Below are 19,392 nucleotides of genomic sequence, written 5' to 3'. Positions count from 1 at the left end.
GAGACGGAGTCTCGCTCTGCCCCCAGGCTGGAGTGCAGTGACGCGATCTCGGCTGGCTGCAAGCTCCGCCTCCCGGGTTCACGCCATTCTCCTGCCTCAGCCTCCCGAGTAGCTGGGACTACAGGCGCCCGCCGCTACGCCCGGCTAATTTTTTTGTATTTTAGTAGAGATAGGGTTTCACTGTGTTAGCCAGGATGGTCTCGATCTCCTGACCTCGTGATCCGCCCACCTCGGCCTCCCAAAGTGCTGGGATTACAGGCGTGAGCCACCGCGCCCGGCCCACTTCCCATTTGAATCCCCCACAGACCCAAGGGCCCCGCAGGCAGGGCTGTGACCTCCGGCACCCAACACAGTGCCAGACACAGGTGGGCTTATGAGGATCTGCCAAACAGGAGAGGAGTCCAGATACCCAGGAATGTGGCAGGGGAGCATACAAGCAAAGACTCTGGTTATTCAAATATTTAAGGGGAATGAATTGATGTCTTTGATTTCCTTTAAAATTGCATCATAAATAAGACAGACTGATGATATTAGCCATTACCTTCATTTTCTTTTTTTGTTTGTTTTTTGAGACGCAATTTCACTGTTTCCCAGGCTGGAGTACAGTGGCACAATCTCAGCTCACTGCATCCTCCGCCTCCTGGGTTCAAGCGATTCTCTCGTGCCTCAGTGTCCCGAGTAACTGGGATTATAGGCATATGCCACTATGTCCAGCTAATTTTTTTTTTTTTTTTTTTGAGACGGGATCTTGCTCTGTCGCCCAGGCTGGAGGGCAGTGGCGTGATCTCAGCTCCCTGCAATCTCTGCCTCCACCTCCTGGGTTCGAACAATTCACCTGCCTCAGCCTCTCAAGTAACTGGGATTACAGGTGTACACCACCACATCCAGCTAATTTCTGTACGTTTAGTAGAGACAGGGGTTTTACCATATTGGCCAGACTGGTCTTGAACTCCTGAGCTCAAGTGATCCGACTGCTTCAGCCTCCCAAAGTGCTGAGATTACACGCCTTTAGCCATTACTTTCTTCTTCTTTTTTTTTTTTTTTCTGAGACGGAGTCTTGCTCTGTCGCCCAGGCTAGAGTGCAGTGGTGTAATCTCACCGTCTCCTGGGTTCAAGCAATTCTGCCTCAACCTCCCGAGTAGCTGGGATTACAGACGCCCACCACTGTGCCCGGCTAATTTTTGTATTTTTTATTAGAGACGGGGTTTCACCATTTCGGCCAGGCTGGTCTCGAACTCCTGACGTCATGATCCACCCGCCTCAGCCTCCCAAAGTGTTGGGATTACAGGCTTGAGCCACCGCGCCCGGCCAGCCATTACTTTCAATGGCAAAAACTGCAATTACCTTTGAACCAACCTAACAGACAGAAAAATGCACAGATGGACAAATATGTGAGGAAGCAATGCTGGCAGTGTGTTCCTGGAGGAAGTGAGTACACAGGGGTTTGCTATAAAATTCTTAGAATTTTTTGAGAAGTTTGGAAACTTTTATAATAAAATCTTAGAGAAAAAAACTTTAGCTATTCTTCCAAAAACATAACCTAAACTGGTTACATGATTTAAGAAAAAAAAAATACTATTAATAAAAGAGGATATAAGTTTTAAATTTCAAAGCATATCCACTACAGACCCTCTTTGACTTGGCCTCTTGGGGAAGGCCGGCCTGGGTTTCCAACCTGCCTTGTCTAACACCCAGGAGGAGCTTCAGAAGTCATTAAAGGCAACAACAAAAATCTGGCAGGAATAAAGGCACAAATTATGCACGTAGCTGGCTGAGAAAGGCCTCAGGTCACTCCGTAGATATCAACTGACTCTGCCTGTTGAGCCTAAGGCCATTGCAAGAGATACATATTCTCTATCTCCATTTTTTTTCTTTTTTTGGAGACAGGGTCTCATTCTGTTGCCCAGGCTGGAGTGCAGTGGTATGATCACAACTCACTGCGGCCTCCAACTCCTGGGCTCAAGTGATCCTCTTGCCTCAGCCTCCCAAGTAACCGGGACTACAGGCATGCGCCACTGTAAATGGTCTATTTCCATTTTAAATACTGAGTCCGGTGCCCATGGCTTTGAGATTTACCTTGAGGACAACTGAAAAGTCGACGTCTTTCGTTTCCTTCAGGCCAAGAGGAATCAGGGGAATTGTAAATGCCTCCCTATGAGGAACACAACAAGGTATGTATCAACACCCCAAACCGGACCCCTGGGTATCCCACGGCCTTGTCCCCAGCACCCCAGCTCAGGTGTGCGCCCTCTCTTTGCCCCATCCAATACTCACCTGGCTGATGGGCTCATTTTCCATAAGGATGACTCTGGTCATGCCCCACCCTCTGCTCTAAAACTGACCCCAGCTCCCTAACACTGCTGGACCACCCCGCCTAACACATCATGCCCCTGGTATCTTGACACTGATTTATCTTCCAGTCTCAACACCTCAATGCTTCTTTTTTTTTTTTTTTTTGAGACAGCGTTTTGCTCTTGTTGTCCAGGCTAGAGTGCAATGGTGCAATCTCAGCTCACTGCAACCTCCTCTTCCTGGGTTCAAGGAATTCTCCTGCCTCAGCCCCCGGAGTAGCTGGGATTACAGGCACGTGACACCACAACTGGCTAATTTTTGTCTATTTTTTTAGTAGTGATGGGGTTTCGCCATGTTGGCCAGGCTGGTCTCAAACTCCCGACCTCAAGTGATCTGCCCACCTTAGCCTCTCAATGTGCTGGAATGACAGGCACGAGCCTCTGCGTCCAGCCCAGTCTCAATGCTTCTTTGAGGCAGCTGTGCTGAGAGTCTATCCTGTGCCAGGGTCTGTGCCCAGTGCACTTGCTGCTCCCACCTGGGTGTACCACCCTGCTGCCCTGCGCTTCTTTTGTCAGCTCGTCACCCCCTCCTCCTCTGCTCCCCTCAGCGGGCCCTACGGCTGTGGCAGCTCTCCAGCACCCTCCCATTCGCAACTCTGGGTTCGCAGGGGCCTCTTCTTCGTAGTATCGAGGTGTCCCACCACCAGCACAGGAGATGCTGTCAGGGCAGGAGCCCCATCTGACAGAGTGCACCTGCCTCCCAGCCCAGGACCAGACACCCTCCACCTCCTCTCCCCCAGCTGACCACTCGGTAACCACAGGTCACCCGGGGAGTGCTCCCTGAGCCTGCATTCCTAGGGGCAGGGCCAGCAGGAAGTGAACGGAGCTCAGGCTGTGTTTTGCAAACAGGGATTTAGCTCCCTGACCTGTAACAGGAGACCTCCTTGGGCTGCTCAGCCCAGCCCCACAAGAAGGCCAGGAAGGCTGGGCAGGGCGAGGGGACAATGCAGCTGTAAGCTGAACCTCGTTTTGCAAGCTGAACCTCGCTCTGTGGCACAGCTGTGCTACAGCAGGTGAGACCCATCCCGGAGGCATGGAAATTCGGATCCTGCTGAAGGCTCCTCCAAGCTATGCAGGGCGGGAAGCCAGGTTTGCGGCTGTCCAGGCAACAAGAAGAGGAGGAGTGAGTGTCCTGACCCAAGCTCCAGGGCACCCCAGCCCCAATATGGCACTGACAGCGCCCTCTAGGTGACCTCAGGCCTCCCTGAGTTTTTCATCTGCACCATAAGGTTCTTTCTTTCCCGCCTACCTCCTAGAAGACTGTAAAGATCAACCGTGCTAAGAAAGAAACAATCTGCTTTGAAAACAGATTAGTGCAGGCCGGGTGTGGTGGCTCACACCTATAATCCCATCACTTTGGGAGGCTGAAGTGGACAGATCACCTGAGGTCAGGAGTTCCAGACCAGCCTGGCCAATATGGTAAAACCCCGTCTCTACTAAAAATACAAAAACTACCTGGGCATGGTGGTGTGCACCTGTAATCCCAGCTACTCAAGAGGCTGAGGCAGGAGTATTGCTTCAACCAGGAGGTGGAGGTAGCAGTGAGCCAAGATCACACCACTGCACTCCAGGCCTGGGTGACAGAGCAAGACTCCATCTCCGGGGGAAAAAAAAAAAAAATCAACCATGCCAAGAAAGAAACAATCTACTTTGAAAACAGAAGAGCGCAGGACCCAAATGCATGGTGTCGTGTTGAATCTGCACAGCTCTCCCTCTTCCCAATGACACAAGGCAGTGACTGGCCACTCTAGAGCCCAGGGACCACCCCAGGGGCCTTCGGTTCACTCTGTGGGAAGCCCTTTGTTGCATGTCCCTGTTCTTCGGCACAGCAAATGCGAGTATGGAACAGCCAACATTTATTACCAAAGCTTGGATCCATCTTGCCTCCTCCAGAACTTGAACTTTTTGGACAAAACACTGGAATTGACCACCAGAGCATAGGCTGGGAGAACCTTCCATTAGCTGTCATATTGACCAGGCGTTCAAAACTGCACAGGAGGCCAGGTGTGGTGGCTCATCTTCACCAGTTCCACCCCTTTGGCTCTGTGTTTGCAGGACCATCTTGTGGACCCCGGCCTGTTTCCTGAGAAGCCGAGGAATGGTGTGCTGGGGGACAGCAGAGACAAGGAGCCCATGGCCCTGGATAGCACAGTCTATCACGGGAGCAATTCCACCTGCATCCTCCAGGAGACCTCCCTGCGATGTTGACTCAGGACCCTGCTTCTGTCAAGACCACCCTGGCCAACATGGTGAAACCCTGTCTCTACTAAAATACAAAAAATTAGCTGGGCATGGTGGCACGCACCTGTAGTCCCAACTACTCAAGAGGCTGAGGCAGAAGAATCGCTTGAACATGGGAGGCAAGGTTGTGGTGAGCTGAGATCGTGCCACTACACTCCAGCCTGGATGACAGAGAGAGACTCCATTTCAAAAAAATAAAATAAAACGGGGCCGGGCACGATGGCTCATGCCTGTAATCCCAGCACTTTGGGAAGCCGAGACAGGCNTCCACCTGCATCCTCCAGGAGACCTCCCTGCGATGTTGACTCAGGACCCTGCTTCTGTCAAGACCACCCTGGCCAACATGGTGAAACCCTGTCTCTACTAAAAATACAAAAAATTAGCTGGGCATGGTGGCACGCACCTGTAGTCCCAACTACTCAAGAGGCTGAGGCAGAAGAATCGCTTGAACATGGGAGGCAAGGTTGTGGTGAGCTGAGATCGTGCCACTACACTCCAGCCTGGATGACAGAGAGAGACTCCATTTCAAAAAAATAAAATAAAACGGGGCCGGGCACGATGGCTCATGCCTGTAATCCCAGCACTTTGGGAAGCCGAGACAGGCGGATCACGAGGTCAGGAGTTCGAGACCAGCCTGGCTAACATGGTGAAACCCCGTCTCTACTAAAAATACAAAAAATTAGCCAGGCGTGGTGGCTTGTGCCTGTAGTCCCAGCTACTCAGGACGCTGAGGCAGGAGAATTGCTTGAACCTGGGAGGCAGAGGTTGCTGTGAGCTGAGATCCCACCACTGCACTCCAGCCTGGGCAACAAAGCGAGACTCCATCTCAAAATATATATATATATATATAAATATAAAACAAACAAACAATAAAAACTGTATAGGAGCCCACAGGTAAGCCAGGCATGGGGCGTCACAAAGGGAAGAGCCAGCGAGGTTTCACACACTGACGCTTCCCCTCCAGCTCGGAAACCACCCTGGTGCCCTGCGGAGAACCAGCACCAGGAAACACACGTTCCATAGGTGACTCAAGGTTCCCAAATCCAGGGAGCTATTTTCCGACTGAGTTTCCCCTGGGGCCCACCTACTTTTTGAGCAGTCTCATGACCGCACTGAAAAGGCATGTAAATCCTTCTCGGAACTGTCTCAAAGTTATTTCTCCTTAAAAAGAAGCATTTCACTTAGCATTTTGTTTTGTTTTTGTGTGTTTTGAGACAGGACTTCTTTCTGTTGCCCTTATTGCAGTCTCGACCTCCCTGGCTCAAGTGATCTTCCCACCTCAGCCTTCTGAGTAGCTGGGACTACAGGTGTGCACCACCATGCCTGGCTAATTTTCCTATTTTTTGTAGAGATGGGGTTTCACTATGTTGCCCAGGCTGGCCTTGAACTCCTGGGCTCAAGCGATCCCCCACCTCAGCCTCCTGAAGAGCTGGGATTACAGGCATGAGGCAAGAGGGGCACTTATTTCATAGTTGGATCTCCATTTTTGGAGATGTATTGCAATTCTGAGGGATGGTGTTGTTGGCTTTCATCTTGAAGAAATCAATTCTAAAATTGAGTTATGGAGAATGATACGATAGAGTGCCTTCAAAATTGGCCTAGGGGCCAGGCGCGGTGGCTCACATCTGTAATTCCAGCACTTTGGGAGGCCAAGGCGAGCAGATTACTTGAGACCAGGAGTTCAAGACCAGCCTGGTCAACATGATGAAACCCTGTCTCTACTTTAAAAAAAAAAAAACGCAAAAATTAGCCAAGTGTGATGGTGCACGCCTGTAATCTCAGCTACTCAGATGGCTGAGGCACAAGAATCGCTTGAACCCACGAGGTAGAGATTGCAGTGAGCTGAGATCGCGCCACTGCACTCCAACCTGGGTGAGAGAAGGAGACTCTGTGTCCAAAAAAAAAAAAAAAAAGGGAAATACAACCTTAAAAGGAGACTGGTATATTGCTTTGTTTTAATATGGATTTTTCTGTTTCAGTTTGTCACCTCCAGCTAGGAAACAGACCGCAGTCCAACGTAAGTACAGTGCACAGGATCTCTGTGTGTGCATAGTGGCTTCCCCTTACAGGGTCGATTTTGGCCTTAATCCCACAAAGTATTTGTGTATACTTTTTGTTCCTTGGCAAATAAATGAGGAAATAATTAGCTAACATTGGAAAGGTATTGTCCTAACAATGTCCCTTTAATGTTTCTTAGGAAAATTATGGTGACTCACTAAAATATCCTTGCTCAATGTCTGTTCAGTTGAATTTAATAACATATCTTGTTAATGTTTGCCTGTCTATGAAATGTGACGACACAGAATTGCTGAAAATTAACTATAAAATCAAAGGCATCTAACTTTTAAACTTATCTTGGTTCATCACATATATTTATATTAGATTTTATACTGTCTTCATTTTTTGTTTGTTTGTCTTGAGACACCGTCTCGCTCTGTCGGCCAGGCTGGAGTTGCAGTGGTGTGATCTCAGCTACTGAAACTTCTGACTCCCGGGTTCAAGCAATTCTGCCTTAGCCTCTGAGAAGCCAGGATTATAGGCGTGCACCACCACGTCCGGCTATTTTTTTCATTTTTAGTAGAGACAGGGTTCCACCATGTTGGCCAGGCTGGTCTCGAACTCCTGACCTCAGGTGATCTACCCTCCTCGGCCTCCCAAAGTGTTGGGATTACAGGAGTGAGCCACCGTGCCTGGCCTCACAAATGCCTTTTTGTCCAACACTGCAGGTATGTTCCAACAAATGGACTCATCCCTTCCAGTCTAGCACCTCGCTGAACCCCAAACCTGATGGTTCTCTCACTTCTCAAAGTGGGAGCTGCCACACCTAGTCTAGAACCCTATCTGGCCTCTTTGTGCAGCACCCTGGATGCACGTAGGATCTCTGGCTCAGAGGCTTCTGGAAGGTGTGCTGCTCCCACTTACTCTGTGTTCTGATAGACGCCCACCGAGATGTTCAGCCCCTCCAGCTCTTCCTTGAGCATCTGCAGGTCTGAGTTGACGAAGCTCAGCTCCAGCCGCACTTGTTCCCGCACCTTTGGGTTCGTGGCCACTCTGTTCAAACAGAAGAGGGAGAGAAGTGCCCTCAGCTAGGTATCCCAGCTTCTGGGTGAGCAGACCCAATCCCCAGTCCCTGCAGGGAGGATCACAGCACGGCTTGCAGAGGAGGGTCAGGAGTGTCGGGTAAGGTATCCCAGGGACACAGGGAGCCTGCCCAGCTTGCAGCACACCTGCCAGTACCTGGAGCTGGGGACACAGGCAATGACACTGTATGACATCCTGCAAAAAATTAGCCTTGAAAAAAGAAAACAAAACTGCTCCCAGCTATGCCCTAACACACCATAAGATATCCACTTGAAAAGAAATGAATGATTCCTTTTGGTAGGAGAAATCAAAATAAATAAATATAAAATTTGTTTTAAAAAAAGAAAGAAATGGATAATTAGCTGGGCATGGTGGTGCATGCCTGTAGTCCCAGGCTGGAGGATTGCTTGAGCCCAGGAGGTTAATACTGCAGGGGGCTGTGATCACACCACTGCACTCCAGCCTGGGTGGCAGCGCAAGACACTGTCTCTAAAAACTAAAATAAGATAAAATGAAATAAAATATAAAAATATATACATATAAGATAGAAAGTAAAATAAAATAAATGAATGAGAAAATGAAGGGAGAAGTAATACTTCCCAATTCATTCTATGAGACTAGTATTAGCAACCCAAACCTAGAAACATATAAATAGGATTATACACCATAACCAAGTGGGATTTATCCCAGGAATGCAAGGTTGGTTTAACATCTGAAAATCAATTAATATATTATATTAACAGAATAAAGGACAAAACACATGGTGACTTCAACAGACATTGAAAAAACTACGTCACAAAATCCATCCCAGATTCATAATAAAACTTCTCAACAAAGTAGGAATAAAAAAGTATTCATGAAATCTGATAAAAGATACCTACAAAACCCCACAGTTAATATCACTTAATGTTGAATGACTGCTTTCCTCTTCTCATCAGGAACAAGGCAAAGATGCCTGCTTTTGCTATTTCTAATCAATGAGGCAAACAAAGAAATTAAAGGCATCCAGATTAGAAAGGAACAAACAAAACTGTCTTTATTCACAGATGGCATTATCTTATAAATAGAAAATCCTAATGCATCCATAAAACAAATATTAGTACTAATAAATTTAGCAAGGTCACAGGGTATAATCAATATACAAATATCAATTCTTTTATTTTTTTCTCTAGACAAGGTCTCACTCTGTCACCTAGGCTGGAATGCAATGTCACCATTATGGCTTACTACAGCCTCAACCTCCCAGGCTGAAGCCATCCTCCAGCCTCAGCCTCCCAAGGAGCTGGGACTACAGGTGCACACCACCATGCTCTCTAATTTTTGTATTTTTTTGTAGAGATGGAGTCTCATTATGTTGCCCAGGCTGGTCCAGAAATCCTGGGTTCAAGCAATCTTTCTGCCTCAGCCTCCTAAAGTGCTGGGATTACAGGCATGAGCCACTGTGCCTGGCCAACTCTATTTCTATATACTAGCAATGAACAATCTTGAAATTGAGAAAACCATTCCATTCACAATAGCATCAAAAAGAATAAAATATTCAGGAATAAACAAAAGAATCACAAGACATGTAAACTGAAAACTACAAAACAATGCTGGAGATATAGTAAAAGAAGAGCTATTCCATGTTATAGGAAGGCTCATTAATGTCAACATGTCAAGCCTCCTTAGTTGGTACATTCATTCATTGCAACCTCAATCAAAATCCCACTAACCTTTTTAATAGAAATCGACTAGCTGATCCTAAAATTCATACAGAAATGCAAAAAAAAAAAAAAAAAAAAACAAAAAAAAAAAAAAAAACCTACAATAGGCAAAACAATTTTGAAAAATAAGAACGGAGTTGGAAGACTTATATTGATTTTAAAATTTACTAAGAAGCTGGGCGGGGCACAGTGGCTCACATCTGTAATCCTAGCACTTTGGGAGGCTGAGGTGGGTAGATCACCTGAGGTCAGGAGTTCGAGACCAGCCTGGCCAACATGGTGAAACCCCATCTCTACTAAAAACACAAAAAATTAGATAGGCGTGGTGGCGGGAGCCTGTAATCCCAGCTACTCGGGAGCCTGAGGCAAGAGAATCACTTGAACCCAGAAGGCAGAGATTGCAGTGAGCCAAGATCACGCCACTGCACTCTAGCCTGGGCAACAAGAGCAAAACTGCATCTCAAAAAAAAAAAAAAAAATAGCCGGGCACGGTGGCTCAAGCCTGTAATCCCAGCACTTTGGGAGGCCGAGATGGGCGGATCACGAGGTCAGGAGATCAAGACCATCCTGGCTTACACGGTGAAAAATACAAAAAACTAGCCGGACAAGGTGGCAGGCGTCTGTAGTCCCAGCTACTCGGGAGGCTGAGGCAGGAGAATGGCGTGAACCCGGGAGGCGGAGCTTGCAGTGAGCTGAGATCCGGCCACTGCACTCCAGCCTGGGTGACAGAGCGAGACTCCGTCTCAAAAAAAAGAAAATTAAAAATAAATAAATAAAAAATAAACTTACTAAGAAGCCAAGTCATAACCATCAAAATAGCGTGGTACCGACATAAAGATAAGCAATGAAACAGAGTAAGAGTCCAGGAACAAATGTTTACATTTACATAAGTAAATCTTTATAACTGATTTTGAACAAAAGTGCCAAATCAATTCAATGTGGAAAAGATTACTGTTTCAACAAATAGTGCTAAAGCAGGCTGACATCCATAGGTACGTCAGGGTCCCTAAAACCACCCCCAAGTTCAATGTTAATCTAGGACTTGCAAAAGCCATGGCTATGGTTTACTACAGCAAAAGACACAAAGCATAATGAGCAAAGGGAAAGGCACATAGGGTGAAATTGGGAGGAGGCCCGGCCCAGACTTCTAGGGGTCCTCTCTCAGTGGAATCCCACAGACCGCGCTTAACTCCCCCAGCAAGGAGTTGTGACAACACATGTAAAATGACATCTACCAGGGAAGCTCGGAGACTCCATGTCCAGGGTTTTTACTGGGGGCTGATAGCATAGGCACCTCTGCCCAGCATGCTCCAAAATTCTGGATTCCCAGAAGGAAGGCAAGTGGTTCCACATAAACCATACCATTTGTACAAACAGTTCAGGCATAGTGAGTCAATCTTATCAGTCTGGGAATGATGAGAACACTTCTAAAATTGAAGTTTCTAGACACCAGCCAAAGGCCAGTCTTACAAGCAGGGCTTTCTAAGGAGAGCAGTTCTGGGCCTGATATGTGAACTCTTTTCTGCAAAATAGGTAAGAATTAACCTAAATCTAAATGGCACACCACTTACAAACACTGTCCAAACAGGTTATAGGCCACAACAAGAGCTATACCTCTAAAACTTCTAGAAGAAAATACACGATGCAATCTTCATGACCTTAGGTTGGATAAAATATTCTTAGCTACACACGAAAAGGACAATCCATAAAAAAAGAAATCGGGGACAGGCGCAGTGGTTCACGCTTGTAATCCCAGACGAGCCTAGCCAATATGGTGAAACCCCATCTCTACTAAAAATACAAACAAAATTAGCTGGGGGTGGTGGCAGGCACCTGTAGTCCCAGCTACTTGGGAGGCTGAGGCAGGAGAATCGCTTGAACCAAGGAGGCATAGGCTGCAGTGAGCCGAGATTGCATCACTGCATTCCAGCCTGGTGACATAGCAAGACTGTGTCTCAAAAAAAGAAAAAGAAAAAAGAAGGCCAGGGGCAGTGGCTCGCACCTGTAATCCCAGCACTTTGGGAGGCCGAGACAGGTGGATCACCTGAGGTTGGGAGTTCGAGACCAGCCTGACCAACAGGGTGAAACTCCATCTCTACCAAAAATACAAAATTAACTGGGTGTGGTGGTGCGTGCCTATAATCCCAGATATTCAGGAGGCAGAGGCAGAAGAATCGCCTGAACCCAGGAGGCGGAGGTTTTGCAGTGAGCTGAGATCACACCACTGCACTCCAGCCTGGGCAACAAGAGTGAAACTCCATCTCAAAAAAAAAAAAAAAAAAAAAAAAAAAAATGAAAAGACAAGCCACAGACTGGGAGAAAATACTTTCAAATTATATATCTAATAAAGAATCTGTATCCTGGCTGGATGCAGTGGCTTACGCGTGTAATCCCAGCACTTTGGGAGGCTGAGGAGGGTGGGTCACTTCAGGCCAGGAGCTTGAGACCAGCCTGGCCAACATGGTGAAACCCCATCTCTACTAAAAATACAAAAATTAGCTGCGGAGGGGGTGGTGCACACCTGTAATCTCAGCCACTCCGGAGGCTGAGGCAGGAGAATTGCTTGAACCCAGGAGGCAGAGGTTATAGTGAGCCGAGACTGCACCACTCTACTCTAGCCTGGACAACAGAGTGAGGCTCCCTCTCAAAAAAAAAAAGTTTTCAAGCAGAGCTTTTGAAACCTACTCAAAGGCCTTATAGATGCTCCCTCGTGTTATAGATTAGGAATCACCACTAAAATAACAGAAACAGTAACAGCCAGGTTGTAGGCCAGGCCTGTGCTGAGCACGTGTTGGTGAACTTTAGACTAGTAGAGAATCATCCTCATTTCATGGATGAGGAAGCCTGAGGTTCATTAGCCAAGAGCTCCCGGCCATCCAGAGAGACTATGAGTATCTGACCTCTGTCCCTTCCTCTGCTGATGAAAACCCAGCAACTGGTCACCTGATTGCACACGTGCACATTTGGACTCCCCCAGACAATAAGATACTGGAAGCTCAGCTTGGTGAATTTCATCAATTTAGAGATTTTTGTGTGTGTATGGCTATGACACCAGTAAGAATACATTTCAGGCCGGGCACAGTGGCTCACATCTGTAATCCCAGCACTTTGAGAGGTTGAGGCAGGCGGATCACTTGAAGCCAAGAATTCAAGATCAGTCTGGGCCACATGGCAAAACCCCGTCTCTACTAAAAAGACAAAAATTAGCCAGGCGTAGTGGCACATGCCTGTAGTCCCAGCTACTCAGGAGGCTGAGGTATGAGAATCGCTTGAACCCAGGAGATGGAAGTTGCAGTGAGCTGAGAGTGCACCACAGTACTCCAGCCTGGGTGACAGAGCGAGACTCCATCACGAAAAATAGAAAAAAGAAATACATTTTATTTTACAACTCAGTACATGCATGCACACACACACACACAGACACATGCCCCTTCAACAAAAGTCTCAAAAAAGTCATAGGCGTGATCCACTCCAGCGTATTCTATTCTACTCTAATAACTTCTTTTTTTAAAAAAATCATGTCTGCAACCCTCCAATTCTCTGATTATCAGACACCAACTGGGTATCCAACAATTCAATTTCGATTCGGACCCCAGCTCCCGGGGTAAGCACATACCCCACAGAGTAGTGGCTTGGTGCCACAAAGCTGCCCCCATTTTAGGGACCAGTCACACATCCTGGCGGGGGGGAAACCTGTGCTTCTGACCCCTGTGCTTCTGACTGATGAGCTGTCAATCAAGGGTTCCCACTGCCACCTCCTCAGGTTTGGTAATTCACCAGAACGTCTCCCAGAACATAGGAAAGCACCTGAAATACCAGTACTGGTTTATGTTATTCAATTTGGGAACAGTCAATTGGAAGACATACACAGGGCAAGTTATGGTGGGAGAGGGGCAGGGCTTCCATGCTCTCTCTGGGCACCTCAACATGTTCACCAACCCAGAGGATCCCTGAACCTCATCGTTTAGGGTTAATTTTATTTTTATTTTGGGGACAGGGTCTTGTTTTGTCACCCAGGCTGGAGTGCAGTGGTGTAATCACGGCTCACTGCAGCCTCGCCCTCCAGGGCTCAAGTGATCCTCCCACCTCAGCCTCCCAAGTAACTGGGACTACAGGCGTGTACCACCGCACCCAGCTACTTTTTATATTTTTTCACCATGTTGCCCAGTCTGGTCTCAAACTCCTGGGCTCAAGCAATCCGCCCGCCTCAGCCTTCCAAAGTGCTGGGATTACAGGCATGAGCCACCACGCCCAGCCTTATTTTGTTTTTTGTAGAGATGGTGTCTTGCTATGTTGCCCAGGCTGGCCTCCACTCCTGGGCTCCTGGACTTGAGTGATCCTCCCTCACCCTCCTGAGTAGCTGGAACTACAGATAGGCACCACTGTGCCCGGCTAATGCAGGTCTTTTTTGTTTTGTTTTTGTTTTGAGACAGAGTCTCGCTCTCTCCCACAGGCTGGAATACAGGCGCACGATCTCAGCTCACTGCAACCTCCACCTCCCAAGTTCAAGTGATTCTCCTGCCTCAGGCTCCCAAGTAGCTGGGATTACAGGCGCCCATCACCATGCCCGACTAATTTTTGTATTTTTAGTAGAGATGGGGTTTCGCCATGTTGGCCAGGCTGGTCTTGAACTCCTGACCTCAGGTGATCCACCCACCTTGGCTGCCCAAAGTGCTGATTACAGGCGTGAGCCACCGTGCCCAGCCTAATGCAGGGTTTTTAATGGAGGCTTCATTAAGGATAGATGATTAAATCATTAGCCACTGGTGACTGAGCTGGATCTCCAGCCTCTCTCCCCTCTCCAGAGGTCACATAGGGAGGAGCTGAAAGTTCCAGCCCTCTCACCATGGTTTGGGCTTTCTAGGGATCAGCATCCACTCTAAAGCCTCCCACCAAGAGTGATCTCATTAGCATACAAAAGATACTTTATCACTCAGGAGCTCAGTGCCAGGAACACAGGAACAAGATAAAGACCAAATATTTATCTTTTATTATGCCACAGCAACGCAATGAATTGATGTCATTACACACCACAGGTCACAATCTGCAGCTGTGCTACAAAGAGCTTATTGAGAAAACGACTGATTGTGTAGCTGATAATGTTCACAAGGATTGGGGTGGCGGGAATCCTCCCATCCCTCAGTATCAGGAATGGGTTCACTTCTTCTTACAAATGGGTTTCCTTTTGGCTAATGAATATAAAATGTGTTCCAAATATATTCCCTTCCTCCTATTACCTGCCAGGAAGCTCAGAGACAAACCATGACTCACATTTCACAAAGTATATAGGACTTTGTGAAATGTGAGGCATGCACTAGCCTTACCTCCAGCTAAATCTCTTCTTTATTCTTCTTTCTCTTGCCTTCATATCTTCATTCATTCCTGATTTAAATCTTACATGTTGTATGAATGTGTTAAGGTACTTCAAATCCACTTTGAGGGAAGATAAACAATTATAATTCCTAGAGGACGAGCCTTCTTTCTCTCGGTATTTTTTTCCTGGAACGTGGCATAGCCCTTTCCATATCATGGGGGCGCTGAACAAATTTCAGTTCATGGAAGAACAAATGACAGAGTGAAGATTACTCCCTCTGGGCAGCAAGGGAGCTGATTGGTTCTCAGCAACAGAGTAGGTTCAACTTAAATATAAAAACTAAGGCGGGACACAGAGGTTCATACCTGTAATCCCAGCACTCTGGGAGGCCAAGGTAGACAGATCACCTAAAGTCAGGAATTCAAGATCAGCCCGGCCAACATGGTGAAACCCTGTCTCTACTAAAAATACAAAAATTAGCTGGGCATGGTGGCGCATGCCTGCACTCTCAGTTACTCGGGATGCTGAGGCAGGAGAATCACTTGAACCTGGGAAGCGGAGGTTGCAGTTAGCAGAGATCATGTTGCTGCACTCCAGCCTGGGCAACAGAGTGAGGCTCCATTTCAAAAAAATAAAAAGTAAAATAGGCCAGGCACAGTGGCTCACGCCTGTAATACTAGCACTTTGGGAGGCCAAGGTGGGCAAGTCACCTGAGGTCAGGAGTTGGAGACCAGCCTGACCAACATGGAGAAATCCCGTATCTACTGAAAATACAAAATTAGCCGGGCGTGGTGGCCGGCACTTGTAATCCCAGCTACTCAGGAGGCTGAGGCAGGAGAATCACTTGAACCCAGGAGGCACAGCTTGCAGTGAGCTGATATTGTGCCATTGCACTCCAGCCTGGGCAACAAGAGGGAAACTCCATCTCAAAAAAGAAAGAAGTAACTAAAATAAAAATAAAAAATAAATAAAAACTGAGACCCTAAGAATCCCACCAAAATCCCTGGAGAGCTTCCACATAATGCCAACTCTTTATTTTTCCACCTTTATATATAAATTTGCCATGTCTCCCCCATCCCAGCTTGGCAAAACAGTTTTTTTTGTTGTTGTTGTTTTTAATATATTTTTTAATAGAGTCAGGGGTCTCAACATATGCCCAGGCTGGTCTCAAACTGCTAAGACAAAGCAATCCTCTTGCCTCATCCTCCCAAAGTGCTAGGATTATTGGTGTGAGCCATCATGCCTGGCCTGGCAACAATTTTTGATTTAAGATTTGCCAGGGCCGGGCGGTGCCTAAAGCCTGTAATCCCCAGCACTTTGGGAGGCCGAGACGGCGGATCAGCAAGGTCAGGAGATCGAGACCATCCTGGCTAACATGGTTGAAAACCCAGTCTCTATAAAAATACAAAAAACTAAGCCCGGCGAGGTGGCAGACGCCTGTAAGTCCCAGCTACTCAAGGAGGCTAGAGGCGGAGAATGGCGTGAACCCGGGAGGCGGAGCTGCAGTGAGCTGAGATCCGGCACTGCACTCCAGCCCATGCGGCAGACGCGAGACTCCGTCTCCAAAAAAAAAAAAAAAAAAAAAAAAAAAAGGCCGGGCGCGGTGGCTCAAGCCTGTAATCCCAGCACTCTGGGAGGGAGACGGGTGGTACGAGGTCAGGAGTTTCGAGACCATCCTTGGCTTAACACGGTGAAACCCCGTCTCTACTAAATAATGACCAAAAAAAAAACTAGCCGGGACGAGGGTGGCGGGCGGCCCTGTATCCCAGCCTACCTCAGGAGGCTTGAGGCAGGAGAATGGCGTAAACCGGGAGGCGGAGCTTGCAGTTGAGCTGAGGAGTCATGGCCCACTGCCACTCCAGCCTAGGGCGACAGAGCGAGAACTTCATCTTCAAAAAAAAAAAAAAAAAAAAAAAAAAAGATTGCCACAAGGCCGAGAATTGGTGCTCACGCCGTAAACCCCAACCACTTTGGGAGCCGAGGTGGGGCAGATCACGAGGTTAGGAGATCAGACCATCCCGGCTAACAAGTGAAACCCTGGTCTCTACTAAAAATACAAAAAAAATTAGCCGGGGCGGGCCCGGGCGGTGGCTCAAGGCCTGTATATCCCAGCACTGTGGGAGGGCCGAGACCCGGGCGGATCACGAGGTCCCAGGAGATCGAGACCATCCTGGCTAACACAGTGAAACCCCGTCTCTACCTAAAATACAAAAAACTAGCCCGGGCCGAGGTGCCGGGCGCCTGTAGTCCCAGCTACTCCGGGAGGGCTGGAGGCAGGAGAAATGGCCCTAAACCCGGGGAAGGGCGGAGCCTTGCAGTGAGCTAGATCCGGCCACCTGCACTCCAGTCCGGGCCGACAGAGCGAGATCCCCCTCAAAAAAAAAAAAAAAAAAAAAAAAAAATTAGCCAGGCTGGTGACGGCGCCTGTAGTCCCAGCTACACAGGAGGCTGAAGCAGAATGGCATGAACCTGAGAGGCGGAGCTTGCAGTGAGCAGAGATCGCACCACTGCACTCCAGCCTGGGCAACAGAGTGAGACTCCCTCTCAAAAAAAAAAAAAAACAGACACACAAAACTTAGCTGGGCATGGTGGCACGTGCCTGTAGTCCCAGCTTCTCAGGAGGCTGAGACAGGACAATCGCTTGAACCTGGGAGGCAGAGGTTGTAGTGAGCCAAGATTATCACACCACTGCACTCCAGCTTGGGCAATAGAGCTAGCCTCCATCTCAAAAAAAAAAAGATTTGCAAGAAAGTCAGGTGAAGTGGGTCATGCCTATGATCCTAGTGTTTTGAGAGACTGAGGCAGGAGGATTGCTTGAGGCTAGGAGTTCAAGACCAGCCAAAGCAACACAGTGAGACCTTGTCTCTAAAACAAATACATTTTAAATTTTAGTTTAGTTTTATTTTAAGATGGAGTCTTGCTCTGTCACCCAGACTGGAGTGCAGTGGTACGATCTTGGCTTACTGCAACCTCCACCTCCAGGTTCAAGCAATTCTCCTGCCTCAGGCTCCCAAGTAGCTGGGGTTGCAGGTGTGCGCCACCACACCCAGCTAATATTTTGTATTTTTAGTACAGATGGGCTTTCACCCTGTCGGCCAGGCTGGTCTTGAACTCCTGACCTCAAGTGATCCACCTGCCTCTGCTTCCCGAAGTGCTGGGATTACAGGCGTGAGCCACCACAACCCAGCCAATTTTTGTATTTTTAGTAGAGACAGGGTTTCACCATGTTGCCCAGGCTGGGTTTGAACTCCTGGCCTCAGGTGATTCTTGAGGATCGGCCTCCCAAAGTGCTGGGATTACAGGCTTGAGCCACCACACCTGGCCTAAAAAAAAGGTTTAGATACATTTCCAACAAATCAATGAGTTGCCCTTAAGATGTAGAACTCTTTATGTTGGTCACTGTGAAAACTGTTGGCAGCCAGGTGGGGTCTCAGGGTTGGTTTCTGTAATGCTGACCTTTGGTGCAACCATGATTCAGAAATCAACCCTGGAGTCTGAGCTTCGTTGCTAGCACAGGTGTATGTCAGAGGTGTTCGAAGCAAAGTGACTCCGTTTTGAGTGAGGGCTGGAAAATGAGGCTGAGACTTGTTGGGCTGCATTCTCAGAAAATTAGCCATTCCTAGCCTCTAGATGTTTACAGCAAAGGGAACAAATTAATAATGTTTACTAAAACAGACCCACACCTGGGAGTGTCCAGATATCCCATGGAGAACAAAGACATTCCTCAATTTTGCTTTAAAGATAATAACATCGGGCCAATAGGCGTGGTAGCTCACACCTATAATCCTGAGGCAGGCGGATCACAAGATCAGGAGATCGAGACCATCCTGGCTAACATGGTGAAAACCTGTCTCTACCAACAATACAAAAAAATTAGCCGGGCGTGGTGGTGGGCACCTGTAGTCCCAGCTACTTGGGAAGCTGAGGCAGAAGAATGATGTGAACCCGGGAGGCGGAGCTTGCAGGGAGGCGGAGCTTGCAGGGAGCCGAGATTGCGCCACTGCACTCTAGCCTGGGCGACAGAGCTAGACTCCACTTCAAAAAAAAAAAAAAAAAAAGATAATAATATTGATTCTTGCAAAATACAGTAATTAAGAAAATTAATTCTTTTTTTTGAGACAGAGTCTTGCTCTGTTGCCCAGGCTGGAGTGCGGTGGCACAATCTTAGGAGTCTGAGGCAGGACGATTACTTGAGGCCAGGAGTTCAAGACCAACCTGGGCAATATAGGGAGACCTCCATCTCTACAGAAAATCTGAAAATGAAAATTAGTTGGGAATGGTGGTATATGCCTATAGTCCCAGTTGCTCAGGAGGCTAAGGCAGGAGGATCACTTGAGCCCAGGAGTCTGAGGCTGCAGTGGGCTAGGACTGCACTGCTACACTCCAGTGTGGGCAACAGAGCAAGACCTTCTCTCAAAAAATAAATAGGCACGGTGGCTCACACCTGTAATCGCAGCACTCTGGGAGGCCTAGGCAGGAGGATTGCTTGAGTCCTGGAGTTTGAGACCAGCCTGAGCATCATAGGGAGACCCAGTCTCCACAAAAAATTTTTAAAATTGGCTAAATGCCAGTCAGGTGTGGTGGCTCATGTCTGTAATCCCAGCACTTTGGGAGGCCGAGGTGGGCGGATCACTTGAGGTCAGAAGTTTGAGAACAGCCTGGACAACATGGTGAACCCCCTCTATTAAAATACAAAATTAGG

At 47.8% G+C, this 19,392-nt stretch overlaps 1 protein-coding gene across 1 annotated transcript in view; it reads right to left on the bottom strand.

Moving 5' to 3' along the window:
* RHPN2 (rhophilin Rho GTPase binding protein 2) overlaps positions 1-19,392 on the bottom strand; it is a 90,488-nt gene that overhangs the window by 41,200 nt on the left and 29,896 nt on the right. Inside the window, exons 3-4 of the mRNA XM_017855043.1 lie at positions 7,515-7,643; positions 2,077-2,152 (exon numbers count right to left, since the gene is read on the bottom strand). Of these exons, the coding sequence (XP_017710532.1) occupies positions 2,077-2,152; positions 7,515-7,643 (205 nt within the window). The remainder of the gene's footprint in view (positions 1-2,076; positions 2,153-7,514; positions 7,644-19,392) is intronic.

The sequence above is a fragment of the Rhinopithecus bieti genome, unplaced genomic scaffold (genome assembly GCF_001698545.2).
Source record: "Rhinopithecus bieti isolate Rb0 unplaced genomic scaffold, ASM169854v2 scaffold_39998, whole genome shotgun sequence".
Lineage (NCBI taxonomy): Eukaryota > Metazoa > Chordata > Mammalia > Primates > Cercopithecidae > Rhinopithecus > Rhinopithecus bieti.
This window is presented reverse-complemented; position numbering and strand designations above follow the sequence as displayed.